This window comes from Squalius cephalus, assembly GCF_949319135.1.
Source record: "Squalius cephalus genome assembly, chromosome: 25".
Classification (NCBI taxonomy): domain Eukaryota; kingdom Metazoa; phylum Chordata; class Actinopteri; order Cypriniformes; family Leuciscidae; genus Squalius; species Squalius cephalus.
The window spans coordinates 986616-1013060 of record NC_137146.1 but is presented as its reverse complement, the minus strand read 5'-3'; the positions used below and the strand labels follow the sequence as shown (position 1 = coordinate 1013060).

The 26445-nt window shown below is 35.9% G+C and overlaps 3 protein-coding genes and 1 long non-coding RNA gene across 7 annotated transcripts in view; 1 reads left to right on the top strand and 3 right to left on the bottom strand.

Annotated features, from left to right (window-relative positions):
* Window positions 1-15106, bottom strand: part of LOC307153222 (uncharacterized protein) — a 127002-nt gene extending 111896 nt beyond the window's left edge. Inside the window, exon 1 of the mRNA XM_079862496.1 lies at window positions 14861-15106. The gene's annotated coding sequence lies outside the window, so the exon portion shown is untranslated. The remainder of the gene's footprint in view (window positions 1-14860) is intronic.
* On the top strand, window positions 14463-21461 carry twsg1b (twisted gastrulation BMP signaling modulator 1b). Of its 2 annotated transcripts, none has more exons than XM_079862509.1 (5): window positions 14463-14678; window positions 15097-15239; window positions 16179-16278; window positions 19483-19743; window positions 21181-21461. In XM_079862509.1, exons 2-5 carry the CDS (start codon window positions 15123-15125, stop codon window positions 21360-21362), a joined length of 660 nt encoding a protein of 219 aa, XP_079718635.1. In that variant the 5' UTR covers window positions 14463-14678; window positions 15097-15122; the 3' UTR covers window positions 21363-21461. The 2 variants fall into 2 exon arrangements, with proteins under 2 accessions (XP_079718635.1, XP_079718636.1); XM_079862510.1 differs by having other exon boundaries at window positions 14512-14575.
* LOC307153233 lies at window positions 21315-21646 on the bottom strand. Its single transcript, XR_013820126.1, has 3 exons — window positions 21566-21646; window positions 21418-21463; window positions 21315-21380 (listed from the first exon to the last, which is right to left on the bottom strand). It is a non-coding gene; the product is annotated as an uncharacterized lncRNA (long non-coding RNA).
* A 1111-nt stretch (window positions 21647-22757) lies between these two features.
* ppp4r1 (protein phosphatase 4, regulatory subunit 1) overlaps window positions 22758-26445 on the bottom strand; it is a 23255-nt gene continuing 19567 nt past the window's right edge. For all 3 annotated transcript variants that reach the window (XM_079862477.1, XM_079862479.1, XM_079862478.1), the window contains 2 exons: window positions 24710-24851; window positions 22758-23936 (listed from right to left, as the gene is read on the bottom strand). In XM_079862477.1, the coding sequence (XP_079718603.1) occupies window positions 23773-23936; window positions 24710-24851 (306 nt within the window). In that variant the 3' untranslated portion in view covers window positions 22758-23772. The remainder of the gene's footprint in view (window positions 23937-24709; window positions 24852-26445) is intronic.

Below are 26445 nucleotides of genomic sequence, written 5' to 3'. Positions count from 1 at the left end.
GGAGGATGGTAAAACCCCTACTTACTCAGCTTTCTCCTACTATTCAGCTTTCTCCACAGAACAAGAGCCTGCTAGCTTAGCTTCCAAAGAAAGACGGCTGACACTGTGTACACTCTGTGAGTGAGATCCCACCCTCTATGGGCGGGCTGAAAACATGCGGAACAACGCCAGTAGATGGTCACAGCGCTGTCGTCATCTGTTTAGCTCGCCTATATCAGATAACCCGCTGTGATTGGTGCAGCTCAGATTGAGGGGCATATTTAATGAGCTCCATTGCTTGAAGCCAGAGTAACTCGCTGAGCAAATTCAACTTGTGCTCTCGCGAGAACTCTGGATTACCAGGGTAAAACCATAGACTGCAAAAAAAAATATGGACGTAGTGTGCGTGACGTCACCCGTAGGTTTCTGAAGAGCATTTTTGAAGGCTAAAGTGGGCGGAGTCAGCCGTCGCCATCTTGGCCTCGCGTCACCTTGTGTCACTCCCGGATAACAGAAAATGGGCAAAGAGGCGGGGCGTGGGTGAAGCTGGAGGAGCCTGGCTATCTGAAACCACGCTCGCGGCTCACCGCTCCACGTGATCGAGTTAGCTCACGCTTGGGAGGTAATGCTATATGCTACTGACAGTACCAAGTCTGCGACTGCACAGGTCCTCGCGCTAAAGTGACAGTTGATGATGTAAAGCCAATTAAAAGTTCCTGTTTTCGCCCTTCGAAATATTATGAAAAGACATATGGCTACAAGTGAGACTGTGTATCGTGATTCTGTACTATTCTGCTAGTTGAAAATGTATTATGCAGTACCTATTACTCAGAGAGAGTGTGTGTGACAGTGATTTATGTGCATAACAGTTACATGTCAGTCACTCTTTTTTTATAGTCTATGGTCCTCTCGAACGATACTCGACGACAACGACGAAATCCAAAGCCGTGGGCGAAGTAATGGGTGTATTGAATTGTACACTCTAAAAACTGCTGGGTTGTGTTAACCCAATTTTGGGTCAAATATGGTCTCACCCAACGTTGGGTTAAAAATTCAATTTAAAAATGGACAAACACAGCCGTTGGTTTACATTTTTAATGTAACCAATGCAATTTGTCCATTTTTAAATTGCATTTTTGTCCATTTTTGATTTTGTCCAAAATGCAATTTGTCCATTTTTAAATAGCATTTTTTAACCCAACGTTGGGTGAGACCATATTTGACCCAAAATTGGGTTAACACAACCCAGCAGTTTTTAGAGTGTATGAAATTATCCCGAAAAAAGCACAAACACTGCAGAGATGGCAAGTTCAGCTGCTAACAGTTGCTGAGGTGAAGGGACGCGGCTAACAGCAGACAAACGGCTAGCATTGACATCAGCGGGAATCCACCTGTCACTCAAAAGTGGACACACCCTTTATTACGCAGAACTTTAAATATTAATCAACTAAACGAATGAGTTATAAAAAAATTCACCCCCTTACAGTTGTTATGAAGGGCAAAAATAGCTGTATAGACCAAAGCCACAGAGAGAACCAGGCTGTAAACATGTGTTTTTCTGCCGTAAAGTTGGTAATTTTAACATGGTGGAGATACAGATTTGACTCACTTCTGCATCCAGCCTCAAGCGGCCAGTCAATGAATTGCAGTTTAACTCACTTCCGTGTTGGTTTCATGAGAGAGACAGGGAGGTTGCCGCTTGGGTAAAACACTGACACCTATAGAGGACATGTGAGAATAATAATAATTGCTGTCTGAAAACATTCACTGATTTACTGACAGTTTTGACACATCTGTACTTTTATCATTCATATGCCATACTTTATGGATAAAAGTAATGACTAATAATTTTAATAACTTTATATTTTCTAATTACTGCTGTCTGAAAGCATTCACTGATTTACAAACAGTTCTGTACTTTTTATCCTATACTTTATGGAAAAAACTAATGAGTAACAGTTTTAATAACTTTATATTTTTTTTATTACACACACCTCTGTGTCAGCTTTATGGTTTCATTGATGGTAGGTCTATGCTTTTTCAATAAATATTCATTGTCTTATCTTCATTCTTAAAAGAATAATACAAAAACTGGCAACAGGAATAAAACATTTTAACACGTGTACATTTAAAATATTCAAACTCTCCTGCATTTTACGCAAAATATGACAATTATTCAGACAACAGTTGTGATCAGATGAATACATTACAATTGGCATATAATGACGTGATATTATAAATGAAATCTACAGTAAGAGAGATCTGTCCCTCCATTGATGTTTCAATAAAGTTCATAAAGAGATCCTAAAACTAATCCATATGAGTTGAGCGGGTTACTCCAAATGTTCTGATGAAACTCGATCGCTTTATGTGATGAACAGATTGAATTTAGGCTTTTATTCACATATATTGATCAGCGAAACTGGCACAATTTATTATTTCAAGCACTGTAACAACAGTCAAATAGCTGTATTTTTGAGATATGTAACGTATGATGAATAATTTGTCAAGTTTAAATGGTATAACAATTATATCATTGTTGTTGTTATTATTACCAGTAATTTATTTCATTCATCTTTTTTTTTTTTTATTTAGCTGCACTCGTTGTGTTCTGTCTTCCGGTTTGTATTTCCACAGAAGTTAAGATCTTACAGATTTATGAATCTGAACTTGAATGACGAACTTCTGAAGACCACAACTGGCTCAAAGTACCTCCTCCTCACAACAAAGGCTAACTTGGTCTTGAGCAACAAACCTACTGATCTAGAAGCATTGTCACCATGTCAGCAAGAGGAAGCAGACACACAAATGATGCTACATTTACGTCATGCTGCCGAACAGGGTCACACCAAGGCTTACCTACGGACAGTAGATAGTGATGTGGTTGTGCTGGCCATCAATCTGTTCCAGGAGTTAGGCCTCTCAGAGCTGTGGATTGGATTTGGATCAGGGAAGGCATATAAAGATATTCCAATCCACCACATCTCAGAAATGTTGGGATCTCAAAAATGCCAAGCACTGCCCCTCTTCCACACGTTTACAGGATGTGACGTTGTATCAGCAATGTATGGAATTGGCAAAAAAACTGCATGGAATGCATGGGCAGCTTACCCAGAAGTCACCGACACCCTCATTGTGATCACCCAAGACCCAATCAGCCTCACACTGGAATCAGTGCATATGCAAGTTCTCGAACGCTGGACTGTACTCATGTATAGTAAGAACTGCGGTGTCAAGTCAGTCAATGAAGCCCGGAAGCTTCTTTTCACTCATGGACTCAAGTCCCTGGATTCAATCCCCCCGACCCTGCATGCCTTATTCCAGCATGGGAAGCGTGCCCTGCACACTGCAGCTTTTGTCTGGAAGCAGTCCCTCTCCAAAACTCCAGAGATTCCAGACACCAGTGAGTGGGGTTGGGAATGGAATGACAGAACCAAAGTCTGGGTGCCATATTGGTCAGATCTGGAAGATGGCAGCAAGGGATGCTCACTCCTCCTCAACTGTGGCTGTGTGGTTGCCTGTAAGGGCAACTGTAAGTGCCAACGAGCTGGACTTCGCTGTACCACATTGTGCAAGTGTGAGGGAGGCTGTACTAATAATGATGAAGAGTAAAACATTTTTTGACATGTTTAAGTATGTATTGTTTTTTTTGTGTGTGTGTTATTTGACTAAAATGTAATATTGATCCTTAACATGGTGAAAAGCCTACACTCTAAAAACTGCTGGGTTGTGTTAACCCAATTTTGGGTCAAATATGGTCTCACCCAACGTTGGGTTAAAAATTCAATTTAAAAATGGACAAACCCAGCCGTTGGTTTACATTTTTAATGTAACCAATGCAATTTGTCCATTTTTAAATTGCATTTTTGTCCATTTTTGATTTTGTCCAAAATGCAATTTGTCCATTTTTAAATTGCATTTTTTTAACCCAACGTTGGGTGAGACCATATTTGACCCAAAATTGGGTTAACACAACCCAGCAGTTTTTAGAGTGTAATATAACTTTTCACTGTGGCATAGTTCTGAAGTTGTGTTCATTTAAAGCCTCAACAATGGTCCTTTTGGTCACAACATGTGATTTTTGACACTATAGTGATAGTGACCTGTCCAATCAACAAAGAAAAGCATACCTTGGAGGTAAAAATATGGGTCTAGGGCCCTGAGTAATATTTCAATGTGACTTTTTCAGAGTTATTGACAGTTTATTTGAGCTAAATATGACTATGATAATAGATTTAACATGGAAATGGACTTAAAATAAGAAGAATATATTAGAATTGGATTCCTTGTATCAAACAAAGTAGAAAAAATCATGTTATACAACAATTTAAGACTAAAGGAAGCTGAGATATAACCTTTTCTCTTTTCGACGGGGGCCATTTTGGATTTTATGGATAACTGCCACTAGGGGGGCCACCCCAACTTGTATCCATGGATTTTTAAAAACCTTAGGCCTATACCTAACACCCTGCCAAAAATCAAAAACTTTTCCAGAAGTGCCCAATTTTCATGAATTGCATCCTAGCTATAGTGTCTTTTTAATAGCTACTAGTATCTAATAAAAATAAACTAGTATCTAATGAATAAGTACTAACAAATAGGCATTACCTAAAGAATAAGCACTAGAAGCTAATGAATAAGCACTAGTACTTAATGGAAAAGATACTAGTATCTAAAAAATAAGTACTAGTATCATGAAAATAGATAGGCTACTAGTAGGTTTTAAGGATTAAATGTTAAAACGACTTGCCATACGCTGCGCTATGAATCTCGTGTGAGTTCTTCACCTCCACCTGTGTGTGTGGATCTATAATCCTGCGTCTCCTGCCTCTTGCTCTCCTCCAGCCTCGGCCTCTTCGCTGTCAGAACATGACAAGATGACTTTTAAATGTCCGACGAAAATAGAGATTAATCTGAGCTTTGGTTTTATGATAGTTTATGTCAGGGCCGGTGCTAGCTATAGGCAGAGCAGGCGATTGCCTAGGCCGGGCCTCGGGCTTAGAGGAGGGGCCTCCATAACTGTAACATCCCCTATATATAGTACACCAGTCAAGACGGGCAGAAATACTAGCTTCATTGTTCATTGGATATTGTTGAATTGTCACTCATCTGCAGTTAAACCAATTAATGTTTCCGTTTCAAAGCGGGTGCCGGCTTCTGAAAGTTTGTGTAACGAACGCATCCATCAGGTGCTGCGAAGCAAAAGCCTATACAGGCACGCAGAGTAGCACAGCTCGTAATGCAGGTGTGTGGGTTGTCGTCATCTATTTTGGAGTGATTGCAATGTATTCTAAATATAAACTTGTACTGTAGATCAGCGTCATTTCTGGAAAAATCATTTATTACGAGTTTAAAAGAGCGCGAGCGTCATTAACTTGCCCAGACGCGACGCTTTGAATTTGCGCGTACAATGAATAACATCGCGTCGGGAGCTGACTAGTAAAAAAGGTACAAAAGTAAAAGACAAGACTTTTGTATTCAAAGCTAAAAAGCCAACACACTACAACATTTTTAAATGTTTCAAATAAAGGATCTCATATCTATGGGTCTATCTTCTAAATGCTGCTGATTATACCCTGACATCATACTTACGCCAATGATATCAGTTTAGAATTTTTTTTTTTTGCTCAGTAGCGATCGTGTCTTTCTCTTCCACTTGATTTGAGTATAGCATATTTAAGGTAACAATGCAATACATAAGATCATATTAGCCTACTGATATTAATAATATGACAATATCTGCAGTCAATATTGATTAAATGGGAGGGAAAAATCCTGCCCATACCACAGCTATGAACAAAATGATAAAAGCACTGATGTTCATCTACTGAAGTGGTATTCTGGAACTGTGAATAAATTGAATGAAACAGCAAAATAACAACAACAACAATAACATCTTCATTAAACAAAAAAAGATTACCTTAGATAAAGTTTGATTAATATGTACATACAGTACCAGTACAAAGTCTGGACCCATAACTATTTTTAATGTTTTTTGAAAGAACTTATTATGCTCTACAAGCCTGCATTTAGCCTATTTGATAAAAAAAAAACAGAAAAAAATAAAATTCAGCGAGGATGTGTTAAATATATAAAAAGTGAGAATGAAGACTTTTTTAAAACAACTTTTTAATAATCAAAAAATCCAGAAAAAAGTATCACAGGTTATAAAATAAATATTAAGCACCATTTCTAACATTTGATAATAAATCAGAATATTATAAAGTTTTCTGAAGGATCACGTGACACTAAATTCAGCTTTGCATCACATAAATATATTTTAAAATAGAAAACCATTATTTTAAATTTTAATAATATTTCACTATATTATTTTTCTGTATTTTTGATCAAATATATCCAGGCTTGATGAGCATAAGAGACTTCTTTCAAAAACATTAAAAATAGTAATGTGTCCAAACTTATGTACTGTGTAAGTAAAAATATACTAAATTTAAAATTAAATGTTGTATAAATAAAAAGGTTAGGAATCATATTTGTTTCAAGTGTTTTTTTATTGGGGGTGGGGGGCCTCCAACATGAATTTTGCCTAGGGCCTCCTAATGTCTAGAACCAGCCCTGTTTTATGTATTGCAGTTATTGAAATTAATGAATAAGCTTGAAATGTAAAGTGTCTCACCTTTGCTTTTAGACATGTTTTCTACAGTGTCTCCTTCTGTAAGGGCTCTAAAAATACAACAGAAAGACATAATATGCAAATAGAATGAACAGAAAATAAAACAAGAATAATAAAAAAAGTCAATTCATTTTAATTAATAATTAAAAGGGCTCATAAATTCAGCAAAGTAGAAAGAGAAACATGAAGTTTTACAGACCTTAGATCAAACGCTGATCTAATTGACATCAAACTATTTCGATGCTTTGCCTCCTCAAGACAAACATTAATATTCTGATATCAATAGTTATTCATAGGTCAGTTCATACAAGTATTTGGGTGCATTAATTGATGATAAGCTCAGGTGGGTGGAAAACACAAATCTTATTATATCGAAAGCACAGAAACGGTGATATTTAGTGAGGAAGCTTCAGTCCTTTGAAGTGGATAAATTTATATTGATAAGGTTTTATAGATCTTTTATTGAAGCTATTTTGACCTTTGCTATGATCTGTTGGTTTTATGGATTAAATGTTAAAAGTAGATCACAGCTTCAGAGCATTATTACTTTAGGGTCGCAGATTACCGGCTCTGTACAGCGGGGTTAGTCTGCTCTGTGTGAGACGAATGTTCTTAGACTATCTTAGATGATATATCCCACATGCTGTTTTCAGAGTGTGAACTGCTTCCCTCAGGTAAGCGAGATAGTGCCCAAGTGGAGGACCGTTAAAGCTTCTAGGTGTTTTGTTTCAAATGCAGTTATGAGTGTAAATACTTATTTGAAACAATGATAAAGGTACGTGAATTTTAATAGTAGCCTAGCTATATGAAGAATTATTGTAAATGCCCGGGGGTTGTGACGTTTGTGATGTTTTCTGTTTTATAAAAATGTGTATGTTTGTGAGGTTGAAGCTGCTTAAACTGCCCTGTAAAGGGACAAATAAAGATGTTACTCCTACTGTACAGTTTGAATCAAACTGACGAATCCTCCAGGCTACTGAACTGAATCAATCAGAGCGATCTGACCCACTTGAACTCTTAAAGGGTTAGTTCACCCAAAAATGAAAGCTCTGTCAGTAATTACTCACCCTCATGTTGTTCCAACCCCGTAAGACCTTCGTTCATCTTAGGAACACAAATTAAGATATTTTTGATTAAATCTGAGAGCTGTCTCACTCCTCCATAGGCTTCTAGGTGACCGAAACTTGCTGGCCCAGAAAATGTATTAAAGAGATCGTTAATATAGTCCAAGTGACTCCAGTGGCTCAATCTTAAGTATATCAAGCGACGAGAATACTTTTTGTACGCAAAAACAAACAAAAATAACGACTTTATTCCACTTTTCATTTCCTTCTCTCTGGGCCTCGAGTCTTTTCACGTAGTGTTTTTGCGTAGCGCGTCTGAGTTGCACGTCACCACATACTGTAGGCTCACAATTGGCCGACGCTGGTCATGTGTGTGATGCGTGATGACGTGTAACACAGACGCGCAGCGCTAAAACACTACGAGGCCCAGAGAGAAGGAAATGAAAAGTGGAATCAAGTCATTATTTTTGTTTGTTTTTGCGCACAAAAAGTATTCTCGTCGCTTGATATACTTAAGATTGAGCCACTGGAGTCACTTGGACTATATTAACGATCTCTTTACTAACTTTTCTGGGCCAGCAAGTTTCAGTCCCTTAGAAGCCTATGGAGGAGTTAGACAACTCTCAGATTTAATCAAAAATATCTTAATTTGTGTTCCGAAGATGAACGAAGGTCTTACGGGGTTGGAACAACATGAGGGTGAGTAATTACTGACAGAATTTTCATTTTTGGGTGAACTAACCCTTTAAGGTAAACCAAGCTTTTTTTCTGTTGGGAACTGAAGAATGCTTTAAATAAAGCACAAAGCATATGAAGTCATCATCAGATAATGCTATATACAGATATGAACTGTACAATAAAGCTACAGGCGCCAAAAGCCTCCCATAATGCCTGACACATTAATCTTTTATTTTTGGAAATTGAACATTTCTAAATAATTTCTTTTCAGTGAGCATGAAGAGAGATCATATCACATCTTAGATTTGAATAGAAGCAAGCTATTTTATATTGTATATTTTATATACGATTATTGTTTTGAGCATCTGTTAAAAATCGTATCCTGTATAAAAGAAATTGATGTGTACTTACAAGATCAGTTTCAGGTTCCTCTTTCTTCATCTGTCCTGCATCGCTCACTAATATAGTGTGAGGTTCATCACGTGCTTTCAGATCATTCCCACAGATCCTCCACAACCTCGATCGATGATTTAGACTCACCTAGAGATGACGCAGAACACACAGGCTATAAACTGATAAAGGCAGATTATAAACTGTTCATATATTGAATGATAGTGAAAGTTTCAGTAGTGTCTAAGAGTGAAATAGCATGCAAAGATTTAACATTACACTTTGACTGATATAAACTAACTTACTGAAGAATCAACATGTTTTCCTGCTGATTACTGTGTAATATGAGGCATTATGTTTTGCAGTACTATATCTTTAATTTACAGAGTTTCTGCTAAAAATGTATTTTCTACACATTGCCAAAATGGTGAAGGCCACATCAGAGGAAGCCGATGAAAACTCTTCATGCTGAGCGATCTGAGACTGAAAGAACGAGAGAGGAACAAACCCAGGCTTTACCGCTTTATGACTTTAATAACTGTAATGCTTTAATGATGATGATAATGATGATGGTTTGACCTCATTTCTGGAGTGTTTGACCTTTAATGTTGAACTTTTATTAGAACACAACAGACAGTTTTGTTTTTTTTATGTTTTTTTCTTGGTTAAGAGAACATTTCATTTGATCATTTTGCAAACATTATGCGAATGTTACTTTTAAATTCTGAAACAAGGGCAGCGGCTCAAACGTAGAAAAGGGGCATATATATATATACTGGTCAAAAGTTTGGACACATTACTATTTTTAATGTTTGTAAAAGAAGTATCTTATGCTCATCAAGGCTGCATTTATTTGATCAAAAATACAGAAAAAAACAGTAAAATTGTGAAATATTACTACAATTTAAAATAATGGTTTCCTATTTTAATATACTTATAACCTTTGTTATTTTTTTTAGGATTCTAAGTTTAAAAAGTTACAAAAAGAATAGCATTTATTTCAAATAGAAATCTTTTGTACCAATATCCACTACCGTTCAACAGTTTTGGGTCAGTCATTTTCTCTCTTTCTTTCTTTTTTAAAAGAAAAAATACTTTTATTCAGCAAGGATGTGTTAAATTGGTAAAAAGTGATTGTAAAGACTTATAAAATAATTTCTGTTTTAATTAGCTTTTTAGCTGTTTATTCATCAATGAATCCTGAAAAAAGGATCACAGGTTCCAAAAAAAGCAAAAGTTTCCAACATTGATAATAAATCAGCATGAATGATTTGTGAAGGATCATGTGACACTGAAGACTGGAGTAATGATGCTGACAATACAGCTTTGATCACAGGAATAGATTATATTTTAAAGTAGGCCTATATTAAAACCATTATTTTAATTTGTAATAACTGTTTTTTGTATTTTTAATCAAATAAATGCAGGCTTGAAGCGCTTAAGAGACTTATTTAAAAAACATAAAATAGTAATGTATCCAAGGACTGCAGTATTATATATACACTATTGCTGCACAATTATCAAAAATGTTAATATAATAAAGTCCTTTCACGTCACCCTTTCCAGTGTTGTTGTCAGCCTACACTTCACATCACAGGCCTGTAGGGGGCGCCGGGCTTCGTCTAAACAACTATGATAGTTTTCAAAACTGTATGGCAAGCCGTTTTAACATTTGATCCTTAAAACATACTAGTATCTATTTTCATGATACTAGTACTTATTAATTAGCTACCAGTACTTATTCAATAGATACTAGTACCTATATTAGATACTAGTATTTATTATAAATGTTACTAGTAAGATTTTTTATTTTACTTGTAAGATTTTTTATTGAACTCTACAGTGGTCGTTCTGACTATTCATAACATAAGACGAGTAGTATAAGAAATGTTACAAGCTTCAGTTAAAAGTGTCTAATAAATACTAGTACCTAACGAATAACTTCTATAAAATAAGTACTAGTATCGAATGAAAAGTAATTGTATACAATAAATAAGTACTAGCATCTAATGAATACTTATTAGTAATATTTAAAAAGATACTAGTCAGTATTGGAATAATTACTAGTCATAAATTATTAGATGATATCAAAACAGAATAGCTACTAATATCTATTAATTTGCGGATATCTTCAACCTCATAAGGAGCTAGTCAGAAAATATTAAGAGATATAATTTTTTAACAGATCATTACATAAACATGAGTATACTCTCAACCATCCAATCAGAGCTCATATGGTAATGAAGGCTAAACTAAAGCTATAGAAGATTGATTTTTCGTAAGTAACTGGCTTTGTTGGTTTATCTAGCTAATTGGTTAGCATGAACACAAGGAAAGATATATGTTTAATATGACATTTACTGTTTTGAATGTACAGTAGGCTATAAAAAAGACTTAACTGCCACTAATAAAATTGAAGCACCAGTTCAGTAGATCCACCACTTCATACCCACCAGCATTCATAATTCCAGCATTCATAATTCCTCACAATAAAAAATTCGGAATATTATTCTGCGTCTGAGAATGAGAGTCATGTCAAAATAAGAGTATGTATGAACTATATGCCTATTCATTTTTTTTTTTTTTTTTTACTCTAATACCATTAAAAAGGTCGGCTATAATTATATTGTTATTATAAAAACGTCCTTCTGCAATTCAGTCCGTTTCCTGTGTCTCTTTGATATGTTGTTGGTTCATTAATATTCAACATATTATTTGCATATGATTATTTAAATAGTACTAGTATCTATTAAGGTAAGGATATCTTTGATCTAGTAACTAAAAAATAAGCACTAGTTCTATTTTTCTTAACAAGTTAGGTATAATTAAATACTAGTCACTATTGGAATAAGTACTAGTACCTAAAGAATAAGCACTAGAAGCTAATGAATAAGCACTAATGGATTCGAGACTAGTATCTAAAAAATAAGTACCTCAAAGGAGAAACTACATAACATATACCCAGAGGTGTCACCTACACTCTAAAAACTGCTGGGTTGTGTTAACCCAATTTTGGGTCAAATATGGTCTCACCCAACGTTGGGTTAAAAATTCAATTTAAAAATGGACAAACCCAGCCGTTGGTTTACATTTTTAATGTAACCAATGCAATTTGTCCATTTTTAAATTGCATTTTTGTCCATTTTTGATTTTGTCCAAAATGCAATTTGTCCATTTTTAAATTGCATTTTTGTCCATTTTTGATTTTGTCCAAAATGCAATTTGTCCATTTTTAAATTGCATTTTTTAACCCAACGTTGGGTGAGACCATATTTGACCCAAAATTGGGTTAACACAACCAGTTTTTTTTAGAGTGTATGTGTGATAAGTGCCACACTTCCGTAGCAACACTTCTCCGTATAGTTTGGCTCTGTGCCCAAGGGTTCAATTGTTCTGGATTGATATATGCAACATTATGTCTGAGGTCATAAATACTCCAATCAGACCTGAGCCCCTCTTCATCATTCTTGGAATATCGGAGACCTTCAGGAATTTGAGTGTGGCGCGGCAGCGTTTGCTCTCTTATTGTTTCATAATAGCAAAGAGATTAATCCTTATTCTATGGAAGAGCACAACTGTACCTCTAAGATGTGGTTAGAGGATTTAACTAACACACTTCATTTAGAAAGGAGAAGGTATACGCTGAGAGACAGGCTCAAATTATTCAATAAAACATGGAAACCCCTCATATCATACCTAAACACTACATATCCAGAACAACAGTCTGCATCCTAACTCACGATATATGACATTTGTAACGGTTTTAGAGTGATGGTCTCTACGAGGAAGGGTGGATGGGGTGGGGATACATGGGAAAGGGTTAGACGGGCAGATGGGGGGTTGGGATAGTGTGGGGGTCGTGGTTAGCCGGGTTTTTATTTATTTTATTTATTTTTTACTTTTTTACTATCGTTTTTGTATTGTTGTTACTTGTCCTGTTTTGCTTTGCTTGTTTTAATGTTGTATCACTTTAAGTTTACTGTTCATTTATTCATTTATTTTATTTTCTACTTATTTAATTAGTTATGGAACAAATCTCAGAATGTACAAGTGAATTGTATGTTAAATTATATGTTTTAATAAAAAGACGTTTGATAAAAAATAAGTATTAGTATCATGAAAATAGAGACTAGTAGGTTTTAAGGATTAAATGTTAAAACGGCTTGCCATACTTAGTTTCATTGGTAGAGCCTGCCAATCTCTCTCTCTCTCTCTCTCTCTCTCTCTCTCTCTCTCTCTCTCTAGATCAAAATGTAACTTTTTGTCATAATTTCAACTTTGTATGTCCTAATTATTGCATTTTATGTTATAATTTTGAACTTTTGTCATAATTATGACCATGTCAGTTTTTTTGGGGGGGGGGGGGGGGGGGCAGAATTTTACCTTTTTAATGTCATAATCATGTTTGTCATCATTTTATTTTTATGTCAGAATTTGTAGTTTTCAAGTCATAATTTTACATTTGTAATAATTTTGACCGCCTTGTCATTATTTTGACTTTTTTATCAGTATTTCGACTTATGTCGTATAATTATGTCGACTTTTTAGTGTAATAATTCATTCATACTTTTGGCTGAGCATGTCATAATTTTGACTTTTAAGTCAGAATTTCAACTTTTTAATCTCATAAAATTCTGAATTTTATTCAGTCATAAGTTTGGCTTTTTATATCATAATTAAAGTATTAAAGAAATGTTCTCACCCTGATTAGAATGTTTTAATGGTAGTGTATTACACTTTCCACAAAAATATGAAGCAGCTTAACAGTTTTCAACACTAATAATAATCATAACTGTTTCTTGATCATCAGATCATCATATTAGAGTGATCTCTGAAGGATCATGTGACACTGAAGACTGGAGTAATGATGCTGAACATTCAGCTTTGATCACAGGAATAAATTACACTTTACTGTATATTCACATAGAAAACAGATGATTTACATTGGAATAATATATATATATATATATATATATATATATATATATATATATATATATATATATATATATATTAGGGCTGTCAAAAGATTAATCGCGATTAATCGCATCCAAAATAAAAGTTTGTGTTTGCATAATATATGTGTGTGTACTGTGTATAATTATTTTGTATATATAAATACACACACATGCATGTATATATTTAAGAAATATTTGCATACATATACTGTATATATTTATATTTAATTCATATTATATATAAATATAATTTTTTTATATAAAAATTACACATTTTTCTTAAATATATACAAGCATGTGTGTGTATTTATATATACAAATTTAATTATACACAGTACACACACATATATTATTTAAACACAAACTTTTATTTTGGATGCGATTAATCGCTATTAATCTTTTGACAGCCCTAATATATATATATTTTTTTATTTTTTTTTACTGTATTTTTTATCAAATAAATGCAGCTTTGGTGAGCAGAAGAGACTCTTTCAAACACACACACACACACACACACACACACACACACACACACACACACACACACACACACACACACACACAAATCTTAATTATTCCAACATTTCTAACTTTTGGTACTGTATTATTATTATTATTAATGTATTACTCTATTTGTTAATTTCTGTTGTCTTTAATGTGCAAATTGATCATTATGATTTCAGAAAGACTTTTCTGCAGTCTCTTGCGTCTTCACAGTGATTGTTTGGGGTCATATAACACACACACACACACACACACACCCTCTGTAGATAAGCGAGCAGAAGGGGGTGTGTGTGTGTCTTTAAGGCGCCTGCGTGTCTTTGTATGTGTGTGTGAGAGACTCTCAGCAGAAGTACTATAGTTCTGTTCGGGTCTGTTCAGATCATGTCTTAAATCCTCTGCAGCGGATCCGTGTGTGTGTGTGTGTGTGTGTTCAAACCTCTTGGAAGACACGATCAGCTTCATTGTCTCGCGGTGAGTTTGTGATTTTGTGTGTTTGTGTTTGAGAGAAACTTCTTCAGACTCTCAACGAGGCTTTAGATCGTTTCGCTCGAGCACAAAGTGAATCAGTGAGAGATTCATACACGTTTATTCTCTCTCTCTGTGTGTGTGTGTGTGTGTGTGTGTGTGTGTGTGAGACTTGAGGAAACACTCGCCTGAAGTCCCGCGTTACTGTAACACGTGCTCGACACATTCGCACTGTTACAGTTTCAAACGCGTCTTTGATGTCGCTGCTCGCGCGCGCGTCACGATCAGTCGGAAGCGCGTTTGTCTTTGATGTCGCCGCTCGCGCGCGCGTCACGATCAGTCGGAAGCGCGCTTGTCTTTGATGTTTGAACTGTTTGTTTATTGCGTCTGTCTGTCTCTGTCTCTCACTCCTGTGCTCATTCAGGTCCGGTGGATTCGGCTCGGGTCGTAATGCAGCCTTCATCTTCTTCATCATCATTGTTTCTTCTTCTTCTGTCAAGTTTTTCTCTTGCTTTGGCCTGTAATAAAGCTCTGTGTGCCAGTGACGTCAGCAAGTGTCTCATTCAGGTAAGAGTGTCACATTCTGTTTTTTTTTTTTTTTTTTATGGATCTCAAACATACACTACAGAAGCTCGAAGCAGAAGTTCAGTGAATCATGTGTTAGATATGATCATGTGCAAGGTAGTTTTCAGATGCATTTTCAGCTTCATAATCTTTATAATTTTAATGTGCAATATATATTTACATGTGCATTATGCTAATTCAGTTATATTTATTAAGCAGCCTGTACTGTCATTTTGCTTTGCACGTATTTGGAGATGCAAACTGTTATAAAATCTAAAAAATGTTGGCTTTTATACTAGATTCTTTTCCTCATATTTGTCACCGACAAATTCTTTTGCAATAAAAAAGCTTAGGATTATTTTTCTGATTATTGTTCTCATGTATATTGTTATGTATTTTGCACTTTGTAAATGTAATTTGAACAGCGAAACACTGGACCTTCTTGTAGGAGCCAAACATATTTTTACTTTGTTACTTTTATTATTATTATTAAAGCTTTTATGTTTAGTGTTATGTTTTTCATGTTGTGTAGAAAGGCATTAAATTCACTTGCTTGTTAAATGATGTTCGGTGTTCTTGATGATTCCCGGATCTTAGAATCTGGTTCTGAATCACTTTTATAGTAAGACTTTACTCGTCTGTTCGTGTGCGGAGCTTCATGGCTGCCTTTGTGTTGTTGTTGTTGTTGTTGTTGTTGTTGTTGTTGTTGTTGTTGTTGTTGTTTAACCGTGTTGTTGTTGTTGTTTAACCGTGTTGTTGTTGTTTAACCGTGTTGTTGTTGTTGTTGTTGTTTAACTGTGTTGTTGTTGTTGTTGTTTAACCGTGTTGTTGTTGTTGTTTAACCGTGTTGTTGTTGTTTAACCGTGTTGTTGTTGTTGTTGTTGTTTAACTGTGTTGTTGTTGTTGTTGTTTAACCGTGTTGTTGTTGTTGTCGTCGAGCAGGAGTTGTGTCAGTGCCGGCCGTCCGATGGGAACTGCTCGTGTTGTAAGGAGTGTATGATGTGTTTGGGAACTCTCTGGGAAGAGTGCTGTGACTGTGTGGGTAAGAACATCATATTATTATTAATATATGACACTACAGAAAAATATAATATCTGCTGCATCATGTCTGTCTGACGGCAGAAATCATAATCAAGTGCAAATAAACCTGTCTAACCATGTTCACTTACATGTTTCAAAGCAGGTCAAACTCTTCTGCATGAATACATTTACATTTTTTGTTGATTCAGATTATATTTTTAATAAAGTGAGGCTTTAAATTAGAATTTTTTTAAATTGAAAATAAACAATTGTATTTTTTGTTATAATGATATTATGATATTTTGCTCCTTTTAACCCGTTTCTTGGCATTAAAACAGCCGTGATCGCTGACATGATGCTTCGTTACAAACAAACCTCAAATTTGAAATCCCATTTTTCATCCTGTTTCCTATGAGAGTCTATGGAAGCTTTTTTCCTCCATGGAATAAAAAAATAAAAAAGGTAATTAAACTCATAATTCTGACTTAATTACTCGAGTTTATATCTCACAACTCTGAGAAAAAGGTCGGAATTGTGACATTATTATCCATTATCCAACATTTTTTTCGGACTTTATTCTCGTCATTTCAACTTTATTTCTCGCCATTGCGACTTTATTTCTCATCATTACGACTTTATTTCTCATCATTACGACTTTATTTCTCGCCATTACGACTTTATTTCTCGTCATTACGACTTTATTTCTCGCCATTACGACTTTATTTCTCACCATTACGACTTTATTTCTCGCCATTACGACTTTATTTCTCACCATTACGACTTTATTTCTCGCCATTACGACTTTATTTCTCATCATTACGACTTTATTTCTCGTCATTACGACGACTTTATTTCTCGCCATTACGACTTTATTTCTCGTCATTACGACGACTTTATTTCTCGCCATTACGACTTTATTTCTCACCATTACGACTTTATTTCTCGCCATTACGACTTTATTTCTCATCATTACGACTTTATTTCTCACCATTACGAATTTATTTCTCGTCATTAACACTTTATTTCTGCAATTACGACTTTATTTCTCACCATTACAACTTTATTTCTGCAATTACGACTTTATTTCTCACAATTACAACTTTATTTCTCGCCATTACGAATTTATTTCTCGCCATTACGACTTTATTTCTCGCCATTACGACTTTATTTCTCGTCATTACGACTTTATTTCTCACAATTACGACTTTATTTCTCGCCATTACGACTTTATTTCTCGCCATTACAACTTTATTTCTCACAATTACGACTTTATTTCTCGCCATTACAACTTTATTTCTCACCATTACGAATTTATTTCTCATCATTAAAACTTTATTTCTGCAATTACGACTTTATTTCTCACCATTACGACTTTATTTCTGCAATTCCGACTTTATTTCTCACAATTACGAATTTATTTCTAGCCATTACGAATTTATTTCTCGTCATTAAAACTTTATTTCTCGCCATTACGAATTTATTTCTCGTCATTAAAACTTTATTTCTCGCCATTACGACTTTATTTCTCACCATTACGAATTTATTTCTCGTCATTAAAACTTTATTTCTGCAATTACGACTTTATTTCTCACCATTACGACTTTATTTCTCGCCATTACGAATTTATTTCTCGTCATTAAAACTTTATTTCTCGCCATTACTTTATTTCTCGTCATTACGACTTTATTTCTCGCCATTACGACTATATTTCTCGTCATTACGACTTTATTTCTCGCCATTACGAATTTATTTCTCGCCATTACGACTTTATTTCTCGTCATTACGACGACTTTATTTCTCGCCATTACGACTTTATTTCTCACCATTACGACTTTATTTCTCGCCATTACGACTTTATTTCTCATCATTACGACTTTATTTCTCACCATTACGAATTTATTTCTCGTCATTAACACTTTATTTCTGCAATTACGACTTTATTTCTCACCATTACAACTTTATTTCTGCAATTACGACTTTATTTCTCACAATTACAACTTTATTTCTCGCCATTACTTTATTTCTCGTCATTACGACTTTATTTCTGCAATTACGAATTTATTTCTCGTCATTAAAACTTTATTTCTCGCCATTACTTTATTTCTCGTCATTACGACTTTATTTCTCGCCATTACGACTATATTTCTCATCATTACGACTTTATTTCTCGTCATTACGACGACTTTATTTCTCGCCATTACGACTTTATTTCTCGTCATTACGACGACTTTATTTCTCGCCATTACGACTTTATTTCTCACCATTACGACTTTATTTCTCGCCATTACGACTTTATTTCTCATCATTACGACTTTATTTCTCACCATTACGAATTTATTTCTCGTCATTAACACTTTATTTCTGCAATTACGACTTTATTTCTCACCATTACAACTTTATTTCTGCAATTACGACTTTATTTCTCACAATTACAACTTTATTTCTCGCCATTACGAATTTATTTCTAGCCATTACGAATTTATTTCTCGTCATTAAAACTTTATTTCTCGCCATTACGAATTTATTTCTCGTCATTAAAACTTTATTTCTCGTCATTACGACTTTATTTCTCGTCATTAAAACTTTATTTCTCGCCATTACGACTTTATTTCTCGTCATTAAAACTTTATTTCTCGCCATTAAAACTTTATTTCTCGCCATTACGAATTTATTTCTCGCCATTACGAATTTATTTCTCGTCATTAAAACTTTATTTCTCGCCATTACGACTTTATTTCTCGCCATTACGAATTTATTTCTCGTCATTAAAACTTTATTTCTCGCCATTACGACTATATTTCTCGTCATTACGACTTTATTTCTCGCCATTACGAATTTATTTCTCGCCATTACGAATTTATTTCTCGTCATTAAAACTTTATTTCTCGCCATTAAAACTTTATTTCTCGCCATTACGAATTTATTTCTCGCCATTACGAATTTATTTCTCGTCATTAAAACTTTATTTCTCGCCATTACGACTTTATTTCTCGCTATTCCGAATTCATCGCAATTCTGACATATTTTTCTCTCGCCTTTGTGAGATTTTTTTTGTGAATTGCAAGAAGAAAAATAGATAACTCACAATTTCTTTAAATTCCGTGGCAGAAACAAGCTGCCATAACAGCCTTTAGAGTGTTTTTTTCAGGTTGATGTATAGTTTGTGTGCGTGATGTGTTAGTGAGTGTGTGTGTGAGGCAGTAAAGTGTGTGTTCTTGTCCCTCAGGCATGTGTAACCCCAAGAACCACAGCGACACGCCGGCGACGGCCAAGAGCACGGTGGAGGAGCTGTTCCGGCCGATCCCGTCGCTCTTCCGCGCGCTAACCGAGGGCGAAGCGCCCGTCAACATGATGGTGGTGTCGTTCCCCGTGGCCGAAGAGCTGTCCTATCACGAGAACCTGCTGTCCTTCCTGGAGACGCTGGAGGACTCGCACCAGAACGTGTCTCTGCCGGGGAACAGCATCCACGCCAGCTACGACACCACAGGTTAGCAACCAGCGCTACGACACCACACACACACTGCGTTTACACTGGCACAAAACTTCTTATGCTAATTTACTCCTACCTCAGAGTCGGTCTAAACTAGCGCTATAGGAACTATCCGTGACGTTAGTTCTAGTGCTAACACTAGTGTTAGTGTTCACCCACCAAACAAGAGAAAACGCACAGCATCTCAAACCCCGTTACACACCGTTACCAGGAAACATGTCGTTCAACCCGTAAGCCGTAGCAAAACGCTGCGCACCGGTTTGAGCTTGAACGTGCCCTAGCGCTTCACTGAGCAGGAGCGTCGTTAGCTTGAGCTTCATCCACTGGGATGTGGATTCCTGAGGTGACCCCGTGACCCCGAGCTGAGACGGTAATGAGACGCCCAGCGGCGAGCAGGTGTTCGGACGGAAACACACCAGATCACTCGCCGACTACGCCAACGCTCATTTACGTCCCGCTGGAGGTTATACATCTGACACACACTCGAGTCTGGAATGACTGAGACGCATTCATGTTCCTGAAAGAGGCTCTTCTGCTCTCCAGGGCTGTGCTCACGTGATCAGAAATACTGGAAAACAGTGAAATATTATTATAATGTAAATCATGTTTTCTATGTGAATATATTGTAAAGTTTAATTTATTCCTGTGATCAAAGCTGGATTTCAGCATCATTACTCCAGTCTTCAGTGTCACATGATCCTTCACAAATCATTATCTTATGCTAAAAACATTTGAAAGAAATCGTAGTTATTCTAAACTTTTCATCAGTAGTGTACTGTTTATTAATGAGAAATTAGTCCTTTAAAATGATGAATGTGTTGCAAGTTACTTTCAGTGTGAACTGTGTGTCTTTAAAGCAGTGATACATTTTTCATTTTTTTATTCGTTTTCATAACTCAAACTTCATAAAAAGTTGAAATTATAATTTTGATTTTATGACTTTGTCATTTCAACTTTGCATGTCATAATTAAAAACAATTGTCATAATTTTGGCTTTGCATGTCATAATTTAATTCATTTTTTAACATCCTAATCATGTCTTCATTTCTATATTTTGTGTCATAATTATGACTTTGTCATGATTTCAGCTTTTTTATGTTAGAATCTTGACTTTTTTTTGGTCAATTATGACAGTATCTCAATTTCGACTTTGCATGTCATAATTTTGATTTTTTTAAATGTAATGATTCCAACTTTTTTGTTATAATTTTGACTTTTGTCCATTTTCGACTTTGCATGTCAATTAAATCTTTTTGTAAATTGAAATTTTATAATTTTCTGTTTTTACTTTGCATGTCAAAATTCTGATTTATCAGAGCATGATTTTTTTGTTCTGTGTCGGATGTGCTTCCACACACACACTGATGTGATGTTGTCCAGGTGTGTGTATCGTATCGGTGTGGTTTCCTGATCTCTCTCTCTCTCTCTCTCTAGATAAGATGTGTACGGTGGTGTACTTCGACGACTGTGTGTCCATCCGCCAGTGTAAGCAATACTGCGAGTCCATGGGCGGCTCCAAGTACCGCTGGTTCCACAACGCCTGCTGCGAGTGTATCGGCCCCGAGTGTGTCGACTACGGCAGCAAAGCAGCCAAGTGCATCAACTGCCTTTACTGACTTCCTGTCCGCTACTGACTTCCTGTCCGCTACTGACTTCCTGTCCGTTACTGACATTCCTGTCCGTTACTGACGTCTAATTCTCGACTTCCTGTCCGTCACTGACTTCTCAACTTCCTCAACGGACTTCTCAACTTCCTGTCCGTCACTGACTTCTTGTCCGTCACTGACTTCCTGTCCGCTACTTACTTCCTGTCTGTTACTGACGTCTGATTCTCGACTTCCTGTCCGTTACTGACTTCCTGTCCATTACTTACTTCTCAACTTCCTGTCCGTCACTGACTTCTCAACTTCCTGTCTCAACTTCCTCAACGGACTTCTCAACTTCCTGTCAGTCACTGACTTCCTGTGTCACTGACTTCCTGTCCGTTACTGACTTCCTGTCCTTTACTTACTTCTCAACTTCCTCAACGGACTTCTCAACTTCCTGTCCGCTACTTACTTCCTGTCTGTTACTGACGTCTGATTCTCGACTTCCTGTCCGTTACTGACGTCTGATTGTGTTTTAGGCTTCACGCAAGAGAGTTTGTATATATATATATTATTTGTATTCTTGTCAGATTGGTGTGTAGCCGCACTCGTTTAGATCAGCGTGATGATTCGATAGAGAATAGACGGATCTGCGGTCGTCAGGTTATTATTCATATTCAGCATATATGATGAACTCACGGCCTTTAAATCATTAGTTTGTCTTCAAGAACAGAATATCCCCCTGTAAATGATCATTAAATATCATCCAGCGAGAGAGAAGTGCAGCTGGTGTGTGTGTGTGTGTGTGTGTGTGTGTGTGATGTAGATGACGAACGCCAGCCAGAGAAATCACTGTAGTTTCAATAAAACATCATCTCTTTAATCCGGTCTTTTCAGTCGATTTATTTTCCCTTTCTATTTCTGTTTTTTTTTTTTTTTGTCTTTTATCATTTTTTTTTTTTTTCCTTTTGTTTGTTTTTTTTATATTTGTTCCTTTTCATCTTTTTTTTCTTTCCTTTTTGCTGTCTTTTATCATTTTATTAAAATATTTATTTTTTCTCTTATTTTATTTGTTTTGTATTTTTCTTTTATACTTGTATTTCTCCTCCTGTGTTCAGCTGTGTTTCCACTGTTAATGGCGAGTCTCTCAGCTCACAGGTGTCCTAATGAAGCATCCTAACGAAGTGTCCTAACGAAGTGTCCTAATGAAGCGTCCCACTTTCAGTCAAACACAAAGAGCTCATTCAGTCCCATGAGCCTCCAGTCATCCGTCAGACTCACTAAAGTTCACTGGAGTTTCTCCAACAGAAGCGCTGGACTGTTTCTCCGAGCAGAACACACAATTATTATGAATCTGTCAATATGAAACATTTGCTTTTGTTTACATGTTCCTGATCTTTACTGGAAACATTCATGAGCAGAACAAATGCTTCATAATATTTAATCGAAATGTCACTTCTTTGGCATTTGCATTTTTGAAGTTGTCAACAAAAAGGGTAAAACTTTACATTAAGGTTTCATTAGTTAACATGAACCAACAATAATAATATTCTTTCAGCAATAACTAATTATTCATCTTAGATAAATCTAATCTCAGAAGGTCATTGTACAGATCATATTAGATTTATAGATTATATTACAAGGTCAAATGTGTTTTAAGGTTAATAAATGCTTTAATATATTTATTAATGCATTAACTAATATAACGAAAGAAACCACATTGTAAAGTGTTAAAATTGAAATGTTTATTTAATTAACTTAAAATAAGTTTAACACAATCTTAATATTTGTGCTCAAACTGATGAAAGGGTATAAGAATCATTAATCTAAATTACTGTTGATTATAAGATATAAGATAACATAAATTGACTAATTAATTGATCTATAAATATTACTGATCATTGTCCATAATAAAGTTAATTTATTAAAATTGAAATTGTACTTTAAGTGGAGTCGTCGGGATCGTCTCCATCTGAACGACTGCGAGAACAACAGGAAGTGATTTCATCTGAAACTTTATTCTGGACAGGTTAAGAGAATAACATCAGCTATTCATGATCAAAAACAGGAGTATGTACAGAAGAGTTTTGCATTAAAACACTCAAGGCTTCAAGTGAGTTTCAGACTGAATGTTCACGTGGACCACTCGCCATATCCGTTAAAAACGCTAGTCTAAGCAGAGTCCGTCAGAGCAACAATGTGCTGCGCTGCAGATTAAAAGAGCCCTTGAGATCACTGACGTGTGTGTGTGTGTGTGCAGCATATATTAGAGCCGGTTCCTCTGGTCACATGTCATCGGGTTAGTCGTTTGATTCCTCCAGCTGTTCAAGTATTCTCTGGTTTAAGGAAGACACGTTTAAGGCTTCTGTGGCAAAAATAAAAGAGAATGCACAAAAACCCCACAAAGGTTCTGTAGTGAGGTGCATTCTGGGAAAGCTGTTCAGTATGTGGAGGACGTGGTGCTCATGGCGTCCTCGTTCACACGCGTGTTTGCCGGATGGACGCTGGCGAAGTATTTGACGTCCTTGTCCACGTCCGTCTGCAGGGAGACGAGTGTGTGCTCCAGCGCCTCCTGCTGGCAGCCCGCGGACGACAGGAAGAACTCTGCAGGACACACACACACACACACACACACACACACACGTCAGCGGGCGCGCTCACACGGGCAGGGCGAGAGGAAACGGGAAATACATGTGCATGAAAGAACAAAAGAAAATAAAACAAGGAAAATATGCAATTTAAAGAAAGAAAAAATTATAATGCATAAAAGCACAAAAGAAAATGAAAAAAAGACAGAAGAAAAAAAGGAACAAAACAAAGAAAAAAAACAATGAAAGACAAAGAAAAAAGAAACGAAAATAAAATGGAGAGAAGAAAAAAAGGAAGAAAATGTTAGATAAAAATAAAAGACCAATAGAACTAAAATAACTAAAGGAAAAGAGACAGAAGACGACAAAAAAAGGACAATAAGGAAAAAAAATACATAAAAACAAAAGAAATACAAAAAAGAAAAGAGAATAAAATATAAAAGAAAAGGGTAAATAAGATAAAGGGATAAATGAAAGAGGAAAATAAAAAATTAAAATAAATTAAAAAAAGACAGAAAAGGGAAAATAAAGGTAAATCAAGAGGAAAAACATGAAGAGGAAAACAAATAAAATGAAAAGAATACATGAATGAACAAAAATAAACAAATAAAAGTGAAAGGATAGAACAAAGAAAAATATATAAAAACATAAAATTTAAGAAAATAAATACAAAGAAAAAGGAAAAATAAACAAAAAGAAAGAAAATAAAAAATAAAAAGACAGAAAAGTAAATAAAAAACAAAAGTAAGACACACACACACACACACACACACACACACACACACACACCTCGCTCCAGCAGGGTCTGCCTCAGGGTTTTGGCCAGCAGGACTCGCACGTTGGGAACGGGATCAGACGCCAGCAGGAGCAGCGGAGGGAGGAGATGCTCCGAGAACTGATCCAGAGACACACACTCCTCCTCCACGGACAGCTGACACACACACAGAGACACGCGTCAGGACACAGGGTTTCCCCAGGTTTGATCACCCCAAATTTAAGGACTTTTTTAAGACCTTTTTAAGACCACTTTAATGAAAATTAAGACCTACATCGCACCCATTATGCAGTCGTAAAACACCAGATCAAATCCCAATAATGACTATTACTAACAAATGTTTTAATTAAAAATACATTTATTATAAAAAAACTCATTCAACAACACACTGCAAAGTGATGTTTTTGGTAAATATCAAACATTCATAACAATAAACAGATAAACTAACTTTTCAAATCGTCTTAGTAAAGTTTCTCAGCATTCACATTGCTTCAACCATTGCTTCAGAGGGGTAGACAGATCGGTAAGAGAGATATAGATAGTAGGGGTGTAACGGTTCACAAAATTCACGGTTCGGTTCAATACGATACACTCGTGTCACGGTTTGGTACGTTTTCGATACAGCAAAAAGAAATAAATGCCAGAGATTTTTTTTTTTATTATTATTATTTTATTTATTAAAACTAACACACTTTGACCAATGATGGAGCTATAATAGACTCTTCTTAGGAGCATAAACAAAACAGCTCCTGAATGAAATGAAATTAAATGTAGCCTAATATTGTAGTAGTTATAAACAAAGGTCTATTTTTAGTTCAGATTAACATTTGAGGGCAGCTATTGTATTCATAATGTCAAAATAAAACCGACGTAACGTTACTTGAAGGCATTATAGCCTACTATTCCTGCCAAACTTACATGGTTGCAGTGAGTGTTACTACAGTAAATCCATGGTGAATGTTGCTGATCTGTGGACACTGGATAGTTCATTCATGGCACAATGTTTCTTCCTGGTTTCCACGCGCTGTTTGATCCGTTAATAACAGAGAAATGTGAATGTTTCTCACTAGATCTCGCAGCGATGTTATTACTTCTGTGGCGAATTCAAATGCTTTCTTTACTGGATCTCTTAGCGCTGTGTAGTAACAGTGTCGCATGATCACGATCGGCTCGCGCTGCTTTGGTCCAAACTGATAAACAACGGTTCGTCAACCACACAATAACGAGTAGCTCAGTTTCGTTCCGCTTACATTACGTTTGCCATTTGATGTTGGACAATGTTGTGGTCGCGCCAGCGTCTCTTACATCATGAGCGCGCTTGCCACGCTTAACGCGCCTACATTTGAAATAACGAAATTTTGGTCGGTTTTTTATCGAAAAAGTTTTTATCGGCAGGAAAAATGATCCAACGAACCGTTCGGTTTGAAAATGCGTACCGAACACCGAATGACACTTCCCCATGATGTCTCTCCTCTCGACTGATTGATTAGAATGTTGATCCATTGCCGCCGGCGCGAAAACCCGAACTATTGTTTGTGCATACTAGAAATTAGACGTTCTCTGACGTTACGCTAAACCCTGTTGAATTTTCACGTTGTTGTTTTTTCCCCCATTTCACCTTGCGTTTGCAGCCAGGTTGACTTTGAATAAATAGGCTAGTATAATGAAATTTAAGACCTTCATTTAAAAAATTAAGACTTGGACAACGGAATTTAAGACTTTTTAAGGCCTTAATTTAGGAACATGACAT

Excerpts from the sequence above, each read along its gene's own strand:
- twsg1b (XM_079862509.1), top strand. The coding sequence starts at position 15,123 with ATGCAGCCTTCATCTTCTTCATCATCATTGTTTCTTCTTCTTCTGTCA. Across the intron at positions 16,279-19,482 it reads AGAGTGCTGTGACTGTGTGG|GCATGTGTAACCCCAAGAAC; the intron begins GTAAGAACATCA and ends CTTGTCCCTCAG. Across the intron at positions 19,744-21,180 it reads CGCCAGCTACGACACCACAG|ATAAGATGTGTACGGTGGTG; the intron begins GTTAGCAACCAG and ends CTCTCTCTCTAG.